The following is a 17,712-nucleotide window of genomic DNA, read 5'->3' as shown; positions in this document are numbered from 1 at the left end:
GTGAAACTTTAGATTCGATCCGTTCGATTGAACAAAAGGAAATTTGTTGGAAACTTAATGATGCACACAATGTGTTTTGTGAGCGTAAGCATCATTTTATTTGTCTAAAAAACAAACAGGTTACCTTTACAGTAAGTGTGGGTCAATTTTGGTTGCCAGAGATAGATTAACGCCGGTGTCAGCACTTATAAGAAGCCTATACCAGGAAGTACCGACTAAACCGAGGCCCACAACAAACCGTGTGGCTTCACTTCCAAAAATCATGTCCTCTTTATTTATCCCCGAGGCTGAAACCCCAAAAACAGTGGGGAAGAGGAGAGGACGTGTGATTGGTGGAGCAGTGGGAGGATCCTACCTGTGCAAAGATAACCCAAACCGACACCTGAAATAAGAGCATGGCGCTGGTCAACATGCCGCCGCAAACCATCAAAAGAGGAGTGGATTCCCAGCACCCAAGTCAAATAAGACTCCAATCACCCCTGAGTGAGCAAAACCAACAATTAAAAATAGACCAGTCGGAGCTTTTCCTGTGAACGCAACATAAACACGGATTATTAAGACATTGCCAGGTAAGAGGCGGCTTCTCATCCTTCAATCAAAGTCATGGCAGGACCCATCATTATCATCCTCTGGGGACCACGACCCCTTCATGAGATGAAGATTGTTCTCTCTGTCCCATTAGAACCGAATATCAAACTGTATGTTCCCATCTGACAGCTTTTCTCTGGGTGAGCTCCATCCAGCTGTGGGTTGGACGGAGATAACAGATGTGGCAGATTCCACGTCCTGCTCCCAGGTTGGCTGGCTGACCAGTTACACCCACTACCACCCTAATTCCCTGCAGAGCTCCTACTTCAACACACACTTCCTCTCCCCTGTAGGCTATAAAAGCAGAGGCAGAAGTCTCCCAAGACGGAGCAGCAGCAGCAGCAGCAGCAGCAGCCGACCGACTCCAACCAACAGCAGCGTCTCTCTCCAGCTTCATCCGAGGTGCGTCCACGCTGCACTTAATCACAAACTTCTAATCCGTAAAGTTAGGTTAAGTTTTTAAGTTGTCATGTTTTAAGAGCTCTTGCTTTGGTGCGCCGACATTCCTCTGCAGCTTGGTAACTATTGTGTAGTTTAATCCTTCCAGATGTGAGGATGCAAAATGACTGATGACACATCTGAGATGCATTTGAAACATTCTGTGAGTTTTGCAATCTTTGGAACAGTTTTGGTTTAAACCTCAAACCAAGCCTGTTGTGCATCACTAGGGTTACGGTGTTATTAATGCACTTTTCTGTCATTTAAATTTGATTTGACGTCTTTTACACCTTAATAATCAAGGCGTCACTACCTGAGTATTCGTTGTGGTAGACTTAAAAAGCTCTTAAAGAGGCTAATAATAGTAATATTTCTCAAGGTTTGTGTCTTAAAAGTTAATTATAAATGCAAAATATGATCCTTTTAACTTCTGTCTGTTATGTTGAGCGTGTGTGTGTGTGTGTGTGTGTGTGTGTGTTTCTCCTGTGTCAGCATTTGCCAAAGCTGTGTTAAAAAAACGTGTTTGCTTGAACATAACAACGGCCTCAGAGCTGGAAACGTTTCAGGTCTCCAATATGCAGAAGTAAACGCGTACATTTACTCAATCACTGGAGTATTTTTATTTTATGCCACTCGTACTTCTGCCCTTTTGAACGTTTTTGTGCAGAAACTAAGAAAAATGCATGTATAAAAGTGTGAGCTAAGTAATATCACTTAAGTTAATTACTATCACCAATCCACATTCAATATAGTTATGACTTTATTTTTTACGTGAATGTTGTTGGATTGTGCTTTCACAGTGGCGGAAGAAGTACTTTACATAAGTAAAAGTAGCAGTACAAAAATGTACAAATTTAAAAGAGCTTTAATAGCATGTTATTTGTTTTTATGTAAAATCTTAATCAGAAAAGTGACAACGAACTAAAGCTGTCAAATAAATGTGGAATGAAAATATTGGCCTCTGAAATGTGGAAGTATGAAGTAGAATAAAGTTATAAGTTACAAGTAAGTACCTCGAAATAGTTTCCAACACTGTGCTGTCTGTCTGCCTGTTTATCTGTCTGTCTGTCTGTCTGCCTGTCTATCTGTGTCATGGTGTTTGAGGCGTGAAACAGAGCTTTCACTGTTTCAAACGGTGACTCATGCAGCCGAACGTCGTCCCAAACTTCTCTCCTCGACCAGCACACGCCTACATTATGCAACAGGGAGTCTCATTCTGGGGCAGGTGTGCCACAAACATGACAGTGTGTGTGTGTGTGTGTGTGTGTGTGTGTGTGTGTGTGTGTGTGTGTGTGTTTAATGGTTAAATCAGCCTGACCACATACTTACATAACCACCACAGCGGCCGCTTGGTGCCCTGCTGCTCGGTGTCGTCGTGGGGAGATCCCAGCTGGCCTGAAGGGTTGAGGTCATTTATTTCTGTTTCGTGTGGATTTAATGAGTCATTCTGAGTAAACTGAGACTCATTCAGTTTGATGTGTTTACCTTTATTTAATTACTCTGGTTTATATGTTGAGTTGGGTTGTTTGCTAGTAATTTATAAAATGACTAATACAATATAAAAATATTAATAGATAAAGATAAAGAAGATAGTAAAAGTAGAAGCTAAAGGGACTAAAACTACATATAAGATATAAATATGTATAGAGTTCCGGTTTGTACAAGTTCCCTCTCTACTACCACTAATAATACATTTGTTAAACTTCCTCTCCTGGCAGTACAACCAACAGTACTCCTTTATCATTAATATTATTTTAAAAAGGTATTAATTATTCAGTTGGCTGGTCCCATCTTTCCTGCATGTATTATCAGCTCATAGTTTTTATTCTAGGCTCATAAGCTGCCTGTTGTTTCGAATTATCATTCATAATAACAGAAGAAAACCACATTAAGACTCGCTGTGGATTCCTTCCTTAATGTATTCTCGCCACAAAAACATACAAATACAATGTTTGTGAGGGTGTCTTTCTTTCCCAGCATCACACAGGAAGGGGCTGGACCGTAAACTCCCCTCCAGCAAACACACAAATACGCACAGATGGAAACGATGTGCAACATAAAAGTGTTTCACACTGTTGTTTCATAATTCACAAGCTTTAATATATTCATGCTTCGCTTTAACGGCTTTTCCGATTTCAAAATATTTCTCTCTTGAATTAAAGGAGACACACACACACACACTGTGGCATGTTTCCAGGGTTTTTCCCACAGATGTCATGCAGATGGGTTTGAAAACAGCTCGCCTACCATGCAGGAATGAGCAGAGCATCATGGGAACTCAGCCTAAAAAAATAAAACTACAGTGAACGGGCACTTTTTAAATATCACAAATAAAACAACAAAGAGAAATAAGAGTAAAAATGTGCGTTTTCCATCTGCTGTCTGTCTCTTCCAGATCTCTGGCCAGCATGTCTGATCAAGGTGCCACCCCCACCCCCACCCCGTCTCCTGCCCCCCCTCCTCCCACCGGACGCCCTCCCAAGATGACGAACCGCGGCCGCACCACGGCTCCCATCGCCACCTCCAACTCCGAGTCCAAGGACATACCTGAGTTTGAGCCCTTCGGTGCCCCGGGTCCACGAGGATTCCCACCTCTGACTGGTGAGGAGCCACACTGGGAAACATTCATTAGCTTCAATATGCACGATGATGTTTTTACTCAGATATCAGCATGAAACTTCCCCAGATGATAAGTCACATTAAGTGCATTCTTTTTTTTTTATAAAATAGGCAAATGAGGCATTATTTAATGATAACTTTTGGTAGATTTAGGCGAAATCTACTGATGCAAATAGACGAAGTGAACATACAAAATACACAAAGTTGACCCATCAGCCACTTAAGTCTACTCCACGTAACAATGCAATACTTCTATATCATACAGAAGTCATTTGTTTCCCAAATAAACGGACAGAATCGAAGTGCAGAAGACAGATGGAGTGTGACAGATAATGTCCTTTTCCCGACGGTGACACGGTTTCCAGTAGTTTCTGCTCATGATTGACACATGAGTGACGTCTGAACAGGATAAACTCTGCTTACTTCCTGCAGCTTGCCACCACACTCCGCCCCGAGTTATTGTCAACGCGATGCACAGCGGGAGATAATCACATGTGACAGGAATTTATGAATGCAGGGACGGGAATTTGACAACAAACGGCCACAAATTAGCGGTTATCGGGATAACTCACATACTGCTGACACATTTAGAGAGCATCGCGGGGCAAATATGCTCGTCCATAAAAGCTTATTTTGTTTCTCTCTCTGTTCGTTCAGAGTATCTTGACATCTGGGACGTGGACATGATGAGAAAGCCAGAAGAGTCCAACAAGATCCAACACCACACGGCGTTGTTCAACTCTGACTCTCTGGTCGTCCGTCGAGGACAAGAGTTCCAGGTCAAGGTCTCCTTCAACCGTCCTTACAAACCCGATACCGACAAATTCGCTGTGGAGTTTGTCATCGGTGAGCCCAGCACACGGGAATGTTAATGATTGAATCATACACTCTTTTAATCCAGGGTCGTGAGGTTCACGTTTTTGCGTCTGACCCCTGTTCTCCCAGGCGCCAGCCCTCAGTACAGCAAGGGCACCTATATCCCCGTCTTCCCCACCAAGGAGCGTCAAAGCTCCTGGTTGGGCCGCGTCACGGCTACCGCCGACAACACGGTCACCATGGGCGTGACCCCTGAGGCCGGCTGCATCGTGGGGAAGTACCAACTGTACGTCGCCGTGATGACGCCCTTCGGCATCCGCAGGACCAGACAGGACGCCAGCCGGGACCTCTACATCCTCTTCAACCCCTGGGTGTCCGGTGGGTTTCGGCTTCGTGACCACTTTAGCTCACTTTGATGAACAGGAACATAACCTGCTGCGTTCCCCCCCCCCCCCCCCCCCACCAGCTGATGCCGTGTTTCTGGACGATGAGAACGAGAGGCAGGAGTGTGTGATGACCGAGATGGGCATCATCTACCACGGCGCCTACGACGACATTGCTGAGAGAAACTGGAACTATGGACAGGTAGAGGAAAAAAACGCATTCAGGGCTCGATTATTTTTGACTAAACAGTTTGTTTTTCCGTCCTAGTTTAACTATGGAGTCCTGGATGCTTGTCTGTACATCATGGACCGGTCTGACATGCCCATCACCAACAGAGGAGACCCCGTCAGGTTGGCCAGAAAGGCTTCTGCTATGGTGAGAAAATACACTCTGTATGGAAACTAAAAACACATGGAACTACATTACAGGTACATAAGAGATGCAGATAAATGGTGCATCAATATATCCAAAACAACGCTGTGCACTAAAGTATACAATATTGCTGATATAGTGAATAAAATGATTGACTTTTCCATGACTGATGATGCTGAAGTTCATCTCACTTTTCAGACAATCCCTGCATTTCAAAATAAAATTTGCCAAACATGTTTTTTTTAATATTTTATATGTCTGAAATCTAGTGGTTGTTCTAAAAGCCTTAACATCTGCTCCCTGTTGCTCAGCTGAACAGCCGTGATGACGAAGGCGTGCTGGTGGGGAACTGGAGCGGTGACTACACCTACGGAGTGGCGCCTACTTCCTGGACCGGCAGCACAGACATCCTGCTCACCTACGCCAGCACCAAGCAATCCATCTGCTACGCTCAGTGCTGGGTCTACGCCGCCGTCTTCAACACCTGTAAGATCTGCACTGGATCCAAGCAGCAATATGTTCCTCTCCAAACCCCCTTCAGTCTGAAAATGCTTCAATTATCTCGCACAAAGAAAGAATTGTAGCATAATTGAATCCTGAGATCTCTGTTTTAGTTGGTTAAATGTTTTGCCTCCAGTCCTGCGCTGTCTGGGCATCCCGTCGCGGGTCGTCACCAACTTTTTCTCCGCTCACGACAACGATGGAAACCTGAAGATGGACATCATCCTGGATGAGAACGGCAGGATCGACAAACGTCTCACCAAAGACTCTATCTGGTAACGCATCTCCCCCTGTAGCTCACCATTACACAGAGATATCACCCCATCCAGATTTGCTGGATTCAGTCAGATAATAATAAAACAGGGGCTTTTTATGGCACTTGGTTATGTGAAATAATGTTTTCTTTATCAGGAACTATCACTGCTGGAATGAGTGCTACATGTCCAGACCAGATCTCCCAACTGGCTTCGGAGGCTGGCAGGCTGTGGATGCAACACCACAGGAGACCAGTGATGGTAAATAATAATAATAATATGGAATAATGTTGGTTTTATATTAACAGGTTATCGGTTCTTATGCATAAATAAATGCATCTTTTCCTCTTTCCATAAAGGGATGTACAGATGTGGTCCTGCATCAGTCCAGGCCATCAAACATGGGCAGATATGCTTCCCATTTGATGCTCCCTTTGTGTTTGCTGAGGTGAGTCTTTAAATGACGTCATCTCAGTGTCATTATTTTTCTTATTAATTGCTGAGATCCAGGCCGGTATTTCATGGAACGTCTCCCGACAGGTCAACAGCGACGTGGTGTTTTATTCCTGGAGTAAAGACGGGACCATGGAGCCGGTCAAAGTGAACCGGACTCACGTAGGCCGCTTGATTTTGACCAAAACTCCGGGAGACGTGACCCGTCGTGACATCACCGATCAATACAAGTTTCCTGAAGGTCAGAGCTGAAGACGTGTCGTATGGAGGACAGGAAATAATAAGAGGGAGGAGAAATCTAAAACGTTGATATGTTTCATCCGATCTAGGCAGTGCAGAGGAGCGGACCGTCCTGGAGAAAGCAGAGGAGTACGGCTGTCAGCGGGAGAAGTCCGAACCTCCCGTGTCTGACGTAGACCTGGTCCTGCCCAACATGGAGGTCATCGTGGGCGACGACTTCGAGTTCAGCCTGGAGTTCATAAACCGCAGCGACCAGCGCCGCACTGTGGACGCCTACATCAGCGGGAACGTGGTGTATTACACCGGGGTCAGCAGCGCCGAGTTCCTGTTCCAGGATCCCTCGGTGACGATCAGCCCCGACAAAAGTAAAGGAAGGCGTTTATTTACTCAGTTTTATTCACTCAGCAACCACAGAAAACACATCGACTACCAACAAGTGTGTTCTTCTGCTCTCCAGGTGTGAAGGAGTCTGTGAGGGTGGAGTCCAAGCATTACATGAAGCATCTGGTGGAACAGGCCAACCTCCACTTCATCGTCACCGGGAAGGTCAAGGAGACGGGCCAGATCGTCACCGCCATGAAAGTCGTCGCCCTGCACAACACCAAACTCAACGTCACGGTCTGGGGCTTTCACTGCGGCCTTCTGGGAACGCATCCTGACGTCGTGTGAGATGAATTTATGACGCGGCGTGTCCTTTTCTGCACTTCAGGTGTCGGAGGGCGGCCGAGTGAGTGAAGAGATGACGGCGAGTGTGGAGTTCACCAACCCCTTCACCACCAGCCTGGAGGGCGTCTACATTCGCATGGAAGGACCCGGGCTCATGCTGCCCAAGTCCAAATATTACAGGTGAGTATAGAATAAACAGGTGTGTGTGTGTGTGTGTGTGTGCGTGTGTGTGTGTGTGTGTGTGTGTGTGTGTGTGTGTGTGTGTGTGTGTGTGTGTGTGTGTGTGTGTGGTCTTTCTCTTTCACTCTAATATGTGAGTGTTTCAGTTTGATGTTGTTCTTTGTTCATTAAACCACAGCATTTTAAAAGAAATCCACTGCTTGAATTGAAAATCCACTATGGCCGCATACCATTCCTGTCAAACAGTATTTTTCAGTATGTTTTGTAGAGCATGATGACTTTCTTACTCTGTATCAACATGTGTGTGATGTCACACTCTGTTAATGTTCACAGTGCAGTCTCTAACTCTTCACCTGCCGTTTACAGTCTGATCCCAGGAGGCTCCTCCCTGACCTGGACCGAGTATTTCACCCCGCAGAGGGCCGGCAGCAGCAGGGTGATCGCCTCTCTGGACTGTCCTGCTCTCAGGCAGGTCTACGGTCTGGCCTCTGTCATCATCCAGCCCTGAGGATCACTGTGGGATCACTGTGGGATCACTGTAGGATCACTGTGGGATCACTGACAGACAACTCACTCACATACACGATATAAATCTATAACATACGTAACTGTAGCCTGACAACAGCTTCAGCATTTATAATGAAAATTATGATATTTTGACAGTGTTGTTAGTTTAAGTCTTTGTCAAGTCATTTTTAAAAATGCAACTTCTTAAAAACAACTAGGCTTATCAACATATCTTCGCACCATATTGATATTTTTACAGCTAAAGGGTCACTAAGAATCCATCCTAAAACGTCACTAATCTTCTCTTTCTGTTGGATGGTGAGAAATAACATTTGGGAAAAGTATATAATTCCTTATTAAATTTGTTTATTTCCCCCAACAATATTTTTTAAATTGAACTCAAATGTACATCAGTACAGAGTGAGTTTGGCTCTCCCTGAAATCACTCCTCATTTAAAGCTAGAAGATGCACTTGTTTTAGATGCATTACTGTTGAACTTCCACTCGGAACAATGAAGATAAATGTTTAAGTGTAAAGCCAGCAGTAAACGGAGAGTCTGACACTTATAAATTAACGTTTGCACGTAACGTTCATGCTATCCATACTACTTTCTTGGTTCTGTTGTTGAATTTTTTTATTTCGGCCATTAGGGGGCAGAATGGAGCAACAACCCATGTGATCCTACTTTCATTTAATACACAAAATATTGATTAATGCAGCTTCAGCTTAATTTTCTAAATGTACTCCCACCATGCAACTTAAGCATCAACATTTCTACTTTTTATATCAACCTATAAAATCTGTTTCTTCACATGTATTCTTTGTACAAGACCAAATATCAACCAAATAAAAGATTAGCAACAGTATATTCCCTGAATGTGTGTCTTTGTGAGTCTGTGCTGATCATTGTGCCATCTTTACAGCAGTAATCAATTCATTGTATTAATGTTTAGATTGTCAGTATAGCAGTGATTTCCAAAAAAAAACAAGTACAGACATTCTGTGCTCAAGTAGAAGTACAGATACTTCTGTAAAAAGACTCTCTGGTAACAGTAGAACTACTTTTTTACTCAAGTAAAAGTAGAAAAGTACAGGCTCTGAAGTATAAATAAATAAAAATAAAAGGCAAACTGAATCTTGCATCAAATAAATAAGAAAATAATTAATCAATAATTCCCCTCAAATTCATTAAAACTATAATAAACAAGTAAAAAGTAAAAAAGTAACAAGTTTTAAAATGTAGTTAAAAAAAAGAGTACAGTATAAAAGTGATTGTGCTTCGTTACTTCCCACCTCTGCTCTCAAACATACTCTGTATGACTATAAACTCATGTAAACATACTAGAAAACCTATCTAAGATGAATAAAACTCCACAGTGTTAAATTGCTAGTTTCGCTTGAAGGTGATGAGGTAGTCTGGGTACGCCTGGCTGTCGTGGAACACCACGTACATGTCGGGGTTGTCGGTTCTGTTCACCACGCTGTCGTAGCGGTCGTGGGGCCGCTGGGCGCTGCGAGCAGGAGGAACCGTCATGTCTTTGTGGCCCCGAGTGGAGATGCCGGTCAGGACTCGGGCCACAAACATCAACTGGGAGCCATCGGCAGCTGGCCTGGAGTAGGTGGGCTGGGCCGAGTAGACGGCGTTCACGGCAAAGTAGGTTCCCTGGCCGTAAGAAGTAGCTGAGAATAAGAGGGAACGGGGAATTAAAACACATCTTACCTCGACTATAGTTAAAGGTTTGGTGGGGAAGTTTTTCGTTTACCGTTCTGCCCAGAAAAGCTCCGGTTGAACCCATTTGTCATGATGGACTTGCAGTTGTCCCGGGTCGTCCCGTGGTACAGCAGCTGTTCACGAGCTCCGCCCACCTGCTTGTTCTTATCAGAGATGCTCTTCTTCTGGGCTTCGTAGGCGCGTCGCAGGTGGACGTTCTGCAAGCGCTCGATCTGTGAGGAAAATCAACACCAAGAAACATTTCCGTTCAGCGATCGTGACTCCAGTGCCGAAGTGAAATGCATTGTTTCAAAGGGAAAGCACCTTTATCACAGTGTTGGAGGCGGTTCGTCTGAAGGCCCCCTGCAATGACCGGTACTCCGCCGAGGACGACTGCAGTGCGACCACCTTCATGGCTTCACCGGCAGCCATGTTGTCCCAATACAGAGGCAGAGTGAAGTCTGAGAATGAGTTGATATGTTAGATTTGTTTTCTGTTGCTGAAGGAAGAGAACTTGGAAGAAGGAATTTGTGAACATCTCCTCACCTGGGAGGTGCTGGAGTCGTTTCAGCGCCGCCGTCTGTCCATTTCGACTTGTGGCCTTCATCCTCTGTAGATCCACAATCCACCGGATGCTCTGTGCGTCCGCTATCCCTTCTGCTACATCCTTCATTTCCAGGTCGTGATTGGCCGTTTTGGGGAGTCTCTCCCACGTGCCGCTTTGTCCCATGATGCACCACGCCACACGGGTGTACAGGTCCCGCTCCTCCCGGACTCTCACCTCTCTCCTGAGGCAGGCGTTGATCATCTGCATCACCTTGCTGACCCCATCTTTCGCCCCGCTCACTGTTAAGGCGTCCTGGCCGGACCGGCCCCCCTGCACGTACAGGCCCTCGGTCTCCACCAGCTCCTTTAAATCCTTTATGTCGTCCTGGGTGAGGCCTGCCAGCTCCTCCTTCTTAAAGGTTTGAGCGGAGCACTGAGCCTGATGCAGATCCTTCAGCTTCGTCTTGGCACCGTCAACTCCCTCCCTGGTGAGACCCAGGAAGAGGAAGACCGACTGCTGATTTGCAGAGCTGGTATGGAGGATGCTTAAATCTATGGCAGATGAAGGAGGCTGTTGTTGTGGTCGTTGTTGTAGACGAGGCGACTGATGTGCCGACGCTGCAAGGTGCATCAGACAATCAGTGGAAATTCCCAACAAAACACTGTAATCATGCTAAATAAAAAGATGGATGTGTGTGAATCACCTCTGGTGATTGCAGCAGGGGAAAACATCTGCATTGCTTCCTCTTTAAAGGCCATGAAGAAGTTGATCTTGGACAGGACAAGGCGGATGTCGGCCAGACAGAGGAGAGGAGTGGACGACGTGGCCTCCTTGACCCCTCGGAGGACCAAACCCGCCACGTCATCGGCCTCCAACCCACCCACTCCTGCACAAACGCTGTGAGTTACTACAAAATGACCATTTGGTGTGTGTTTTTTTTAATTAAACATCGAGAAAGTCTTATGAAATACTCACCCCAGGTGGCAGGAATGGCGACAGACTTGAATCTTTTTGTTTCACACGTTTCAACAATGCTGCACATCAGTCGTTTGTCAATGACTGGGTCCAACTTCCTGCTGACGTGTAAAATGGCTTGACGTGGCAACAATTCAGACTCGGTTACCGAAACCTCTCCAGTTTCGGTAACACCAGTTAAAAAGGCTTGCCATGCAGTGGCTGTAGAACAGAGATTATATTCACAATCACAATTTTGACTTGAATATTTAAATTGTATGCTTTATTAAGTACGTTCTACTCTACCACGTGTATTTGTTAGTGTTAGTTACTTTGCATAATTTGAGTATTAATACAAAATATAAATCAACATGTAAATGATGATATATTATTATATTATGCATGATTCTGTGATGGGCCATTGAGTAATTATTACTTTTGATGCTAAAACTTTTAAAACATTTACTCAAATAAGATTTAATACAGTACATTTAGCTTTAGTATTTCTACGCTGTGGTACTGCTACTTATACACAATATACAGTATCAGTACTTTTCCCATTAGCAGCTACTGATAGCCATGTTAGCAGCAGCTCTGTGAGGCTATAAGTTTTTAGCTAAATGCTAATGTCAGGATGCTAAAATACTCACAATTACAATGATATTAGTTTGCTGTTAAACAGGTAAAATATTAACCAAGTTCAGCATTTATCCACTAATTAAACACTGATTAGTTTTACAGATTATTGTCCTAAACCAAAATAGGCGCGGTCACAAGGTGGCGCTCGAGCTCTCTCTAAGATTTCCTTTTTTCCCTTTTTTTTTTTTTTTTTTTTTTTTTTTAAATAAACACTTTTTAATAAAGCGTTTATATGAAAGCTAATCTATCAATATTAATTTGTATTAACTCGAAATTTCATTAAAAAAAAAAAAAAAATTCAACAACCGGCGATAGCCCCGTCTTCTGATTGGTTGCTCAAAGCTCTGCGTCAGAGAGAAACGTTTTTTTTGGGGGGTGGCTAGTGACGAGCTAGCTTAACCGCAGTAGCCGCTAGCATAGAAAATACGTTTCTTCGCGGTGTGTAGTGTTATAAGTCGACTTGTTGTTCCACTAAAATGAGCGAGCGAATAAGTCAACTGTTGTGTAGAAATATATCACGAAGTTAACGAGAGAAGGAAACGTTACGTGGCGATAATCGGCCAACTGAAATTCACCTCGGCGATGCGCCATCTTTGTTTAAAAGTTCGGGTTGAGCGAACCTTTCAACATGGCGGAGAAGTGGACTCAGTAATCGATGGTACGTAATTATTTTTAAAATGTGTTAACAGTATTAGTGCATATTAGCTGTTGCGTGTACATCATTATAATCTGTAATCTATGTAGCCTACGCGTAACTTGATATAGAGCTAATTATATATATTTATCTATCCATAATAAACGGCGAGGTGAAAAGTTACCTTACGTCCGCCATTTTTTTCCAATTCGTCCCGACAACAAAGCACTTGAACATGACGTAATTTCCGACTTCACAAGTAGGAAGTACGATCTTCCGAATAGCACGTAAAGGCAGCATTCCAAACTGTTCGGTATATCTGTGTCGTCACATCAGCTGCACGTGAACGGAACCGGCTAACCGAGGAGAACCGGCTAACCGAGGAGAACCAGCTGTCTGCAAGCAGCTCCACGAGGACTACAGACCTGCAGACTGTAACCGGTGTGTTGACACTTCTTTTTCTTGACTACCAGCTGTCAGGTTAGGATTTATTGCGTCATTGTTGACGTGTGTGTGTCAGTTCAAGTCCCATATTTGAAACCTGCTGCACTTTGACTTCACTTCATGTCAGAGGCAAATATTGTTCTGTTACATGCGTCTGACAGCATGTCGAATTTGAATTTCCCTCATAAACTGAAGGATTAAGTGTGCCTTTTTATAGTTTGAGCTAAATAGATTATTTGAAATACATCGAAAACAAAGCTGAAAAGTTTTTTTTCTGTATTCTTATAATCAAATATCTGATAATCCAATATCTGATCTCATATCACGACATTGTTATACCACCCAGCCTTATCCTCAGCTCTCACTCACCCTGGGGAAAATCAACATAGTTCACCACGGCGTCTGTAGTCTCACTAGTGATGTCACCAAACACCAGCTGCAGCTTAACCCCACCCCCCACTGTCAGTGTGATGTCATCAAGGTCACTGGTGAGGGACCTGAAGATCGCTAAAACAAAGAACATATTATTATTTGTGTCTGCTATTCAATCTGATAAATGACAATGATGAAATCATGAATAAATACTTTAAGATATGTTTTGAAAGTAACAAATACATGGCAGTATTTTTAATAATAGTAATTACAAATAAGTAGATTACCTTGGCCTCCCTGGTTCATATTTAAGCTGAGGTGCCTGAAGACCTCGTTGTAGCACTGTAAATGAAAATGCCAGCATTTAACACTTGGATAACTAGACCATGCATGCACACATCTTGCAAACCGGACGTCCATGCGTTGATTGTCACCTCCTCAGAGTGAGCATAGTCTGGTTTAATGACGACGTGGATGGCTGGGAGGGACCCGGAGGATGCGGACAATCCAAACTGGCGAATGCTCTCAGTCAGCACTCCAATGGCGTCTGTCAGCGGGTACTTTAAAACAACCCCGGGTCCGATAACGGGAAAGGCCACGGAGCACAAGCCCTGCTGTGCACAAAGGTCCAAACACCTCTGCAGTCCCTTACTCAGCGACTGCAAAACAGGAAACCATCAGACAATGAGCGGATGGATGTGTACACATACAGTTTTTATACACCTATTATGCAACACCTCTTTGAAGTACTGCACCTTACCTGCACACTCTGCCCTTTGACTCCATCCCATGGCAAGCACTCAATGAAGAAGAGCTTGGAGCAGCCTAGAGATGAAGGCGCATCGACCTGCAGGACATCACCGGGGGCGAGTGTACAGGTCTCTGCCATCAAGTGGAAATTAAACTTGAGTGCTGACCCAGCTTTTTTTACCAGGCATTTACCAATATTGGTAGAAGGCAGCTGCATGTTGAGCATGGGGACCACCAACACATTCACCTGTGGAAATAATTTGTTAAGTCAGTGAGTGGTTGCATCGCTCCTGTATTATGTTATTTAAAGTGGAACAGAAATTGTCGAACCTGCTCATCCACCAAGCTCCCGAGCCTGATTTCCAGACTTGTCTTGGTGACTGCAGTTCTCCCAACATCACTGGCACGAACGTTGCTTGTGGGATTAGTTTTCACAATCGCGGAGTGCACACTTTGCTTTTCTCTGATGAGAACCTGAGAGGAGCTCTCGACCAGCTCCTTGCTCCCTCGACCCTCTGATTGGAAGTACCGCTGAGCCCCCGGTCCGTCCAGAACCAACGTGTCTAACGTCAGCCTGGATAGAGCTTCCATTAGGGCATGCTGGGTGTCCTGGACCACACTCCTGGGACCAGACACAAGCACACAAGGGTGTGGGTGATGCGTGGGCTCAAAGGTCACTTTGGTCTGCTTCATGCCGATCAGGTCTAGGATTTTATCAAAACAGTCGAGCAGTTCAGGATGAGGTAGGTTCAGCACTTCTTGTGTCCTGACTTGGTTCATCAGGAAGTCGTGCAGAGCGTCCCTGAGCTTGTTCACAGTGTCGCTGTAGCCCACCAGTCGTACTTCGGTGGCTCCGTTGGATCCGAGGACGAAGCTGACGTCCACGCTGACCTGTCGAGAGTTTGCCTTGCTCGTGACCTGGTGGAGGATTTCCTTCACTCGGTCTAGGTCTGGAGGCACAGCTGCAGCTCCCTGCAGCGGCACATTCGCCACACAAAGGTTTCTCTGCAACGCTGCCTCAGCCTCGTCCAGGGCATCAGAGGACAGACTGGACAGGACCAGCTCGGACCCCACCTCTAGGAAAACAGGGTTTCTGAGGCTCTTCCGGAAGCAAGCGTTTAAATTGGAGACGGCATCGCTGGATGTTATAAAGTTTATTAAATCGCCGCAGAGCTTAACTCTCTTTTCCTTTACCTTTTTCATTAGTTCACTGAGTACTCTGGCTCCTGAGTGCACCTCCTTTTCGAGGCCCTCCAAGACGATCGTGGCGTTGCCTATGAGGAGTTTAACTTCTGGGAAATGTTTACGCATTCCTCGGCTAAACTCTTCTTCTACCGGTTTGAACTGCTTCTCCACAATCGGTAACTCCGTCCGGATTGGCAGACTCTTTTCCAGGATTGCAATCCTGGCATTCACCGCCTCCACTTCTCCCACGACCACGACATAACCTCTCTCAGGGTACACTTTCATGTCGTCGGTCACAGAGGAGAGGAAGATTTTGGCTCTGTTCGGCTCAAACACATGATAGCAGAGGTAGGTCTCGGTGAGACCGATGAAGACCCGATCCACCTGCGTCTCCCATTTCTCCGCAGCACCAAAGGCTCCTCCAGGCCCCTTCTCGATATCCCCCTTAACCACCGCCTCCTCCGCGTAACAATCGAACTCCACCGTGCAGCCGATAGAAGAGAGCTGCTTCTGTAGCACCTTATATGCTTTAGGGTTGTCTCTCAGGAAACACATCAGGAAAATATCCATCTTGAAAATCTTCTCAAAGCCTTTTGTGTTTACTTTTGTTAATGTCTGAAGAAGGAAAGCAATATCGAACAAATTAATGAATTTATAGTAATGTATGTCTGATAAAACCTTAGATTTTGTTTAATGTATGAATACAAATAGTCAACTTTGATTAAGCTGTCACATAAAGCGTCTAAAGCGTCACCTGTGATTGGCTGGTGGATGTCTGATCGGTGGTCTGCGGTGCATTGGTCCGGTTTACGGTGAGACGTAGTTCTCCACAAGGAAGGGAGATGGTGTGAAACTTCCTCTGTAAAACCCTTTCCTGGTCTGTAGAAGAAAAGACAAACAAACCTTGTAAACTAGGACTGCTATTGCACACGTCACTCATTTTAACGTAATGGGATTCCTTACCTTCTTTTTCCCTGAAACATATCTTGTATGTGTCGCCACCGGCCTTTTCAATCATCCCACATTCGCCTCCGCCAGAATCTCGTCTCTTCTGAAAGTGCCTCCTGATTTTGTCCTTCTCTCTGTCCGTCAGATCTTTTGCTTCAAAGAATAATGGATGTTGGTATAGAGCCATTTATCCCCCGATTCTGAACTCAAAAAGACTTTTAAGTAGCACTACTTAGTGGCTTTCCTCTGCCGTCTGAAATGCTTTTGTTTGGTTTCACTTTCATTTCCTCGTTATTACACATTTGCAAATAGACACGCCCAGAGACATAAATAGGCAGCTATTAGCTTTATAGGTGTTTCCTTAAAGGCAGAGTAGGTGATTCTATTCAGAAACACTGTTATATCACTTGAAATCCTCGTAACACACCGATAACCATCAATACATTAAATGATCCGACATAAAAATACAAAAATGTCATCTGTGGCTGTTGCAGGACTGTGAAAACCCTGTCCAATCAGAGAAGTCGGGCCGGAGAAAATCATTTTTTAAAGACTTGGAATATAATCTTGATGATTTTGCACAATATCAAAAAAGACTTAAGGTTTTGGTGTAAAACTGACATCCTGTGGCATTTCCAGTTTATAACCACTAGATGTCCTACTCAGACTAAAATCTCTGCTGGTGCACTGGTGACAATGGAGCAGCTGATTTCAGACTGCCAATTCAAGAACAACCTCATGCAGTGAGCTCCCAGCAGCCCAGTAAAAGTAGTACAGAAGATAATTCATCGTTGTCCACATTTTGGCAATCGTGCTTTAATATGAATGTAAAAACTTCTAAAAGCCTTTTATTTGTTCACGGAGATTAACTGAGCTTAGTTCAAGCTTGAGAGGGTGTGTGGTGTTGACACATCAGGACTTCATTTTATGTTTTTGTTTTAATCTCCCAGCTGGCTTTTGTTCTGAACACATTTGTCCCCTGGCATTGGGAAAATGTGCAAACCTCAGTACACACTTGAGACCAAACGTTGAGAAACAGCTGAATCATAGGTTGTTGTTTTCTGATTGCGCAGCGACATTTCCCTCTGAATTCTGATTCACTCAAACACACTTACTTTGGTTTACGCTACAACTGGCGCAGAGGAGGCAGCAGCATGTTATTTGATCATTTATTTACCTGAATGACCTTCAGTACCAAACATTTCAGAGCTTCACGTGTTTTCAAACGAGTAACATCCTGGGCTGTACCGAGGAATTAATTCGTACCGAGGAATTCATTCAAATGAAAACAGTTGACAGTGAGGAACCCTAATAAGGATGCAAAGCTGCATCACCAGTGAAAGGAAAATAACTGAAACTATATTTGTCGTAATTGTAATTGGTGATTGTCCACTTCAACATTGTTTTTATTGTAATTATTTGCTGTGCCTGCAGGGGGAATTCAACGTTCCGGCTCTGATAAACGGCTTGTAGTCTGTCTTCACTTTAATAACACAGTAGCAAGTGCCA

The 17,712-nt window shown here is 44.4% G+C and overlaps 2 protein-coding genes across 2 annotated transcripts; one reads left to right on the top strand and one right to left on the bottom strand.

The window, feature by feature from the left end:
* The first annotated feature begins 890 nt into the window (after positions 1-890).
* f13a1b (coagulation factor XIII, A1 polypeptide b) lies at positions 891-8,885 on the top strand. The gene is made up of 15 exons (XM_084002792.1): positions 891-990; positions 3,422-3,627; positions 4,303-4,491; positions 4,591-4,839; positions 4,928-5,046; positions 5,113-5,220; positions 5,529-5,703; positions 5,855-5,993; positions 6,130-6,233; positions 6,332-6,420; positions 6,513-6,666; positions 6,755-7,030; positions 7,123-7,283; positions 7,375-7,511; positions 7,878-8,885. Exons 2-15 carry the CDS (start codon positions 3,435-3,437, stop codon positions 8,017-8,019), a joined length of 2,235 nt encoding a protein of 744 aa, XP_083858918.1. The 5' UTR covers positions 891-990; positions 3,422-3,434; the 3' UTR covers positions 8,020-8,885.
* Positions 8,886-9,141: 256 nt separating this feature from the next.
* On the bottom strand, positions 9,142-16,450 carry LOC311008858 (protein mono-ADP-ribosyltransferase PARP14-like). The gene is made up of 13 exons (XM_084002791.1): positions 16,219-16,450; positions 16,010-16,134; positions 14,401-15,870; positions 14,081-14,317; positions 13,755-13,979; positions 13,608-13,662; positions 13,318-13,455; positions 11,253-11,453; positions 10,981-11,163; positions 10,277-10,894; positions 10,055-10,191; positions 9,783-9,963; positions 9,142-9,699 (listed from the first exon to the last, which is right to left on the bottom strand). The coding sequence occupies exons 1-13, from the start codon at positions 16,388-16,390 to the stop codon at positions 9,407-9,409; spliced, it is 4,035 nt and encodes a 1,344-aa protein (XP_083858917.1). The 5' UTR covers positions 16,391-16,450; the 3' UTR covers positions 9,142-9,406.
* Between the last annotated feature and the right edge of the window lie 1,262 nt (positions 16,451-17,712).

This window comes from Eutrigla gurnardus (assembly GCF_963514095.1).
Source record: "Eutrigla gurnardus genome assembly, chromosome: 23".
In the NCBI taxonomy this organism is placed as follows: Eukaryota; Metazoa; Chordata; class Actinopteri; order Perciformes; family Triglidae; genus Eutrigla; species Eutrigla gurnardus.
Note: the sequence above shows the minus strand (reverse complement) of the source record. Positions and strands in the feature narration are given on the sequence as shown.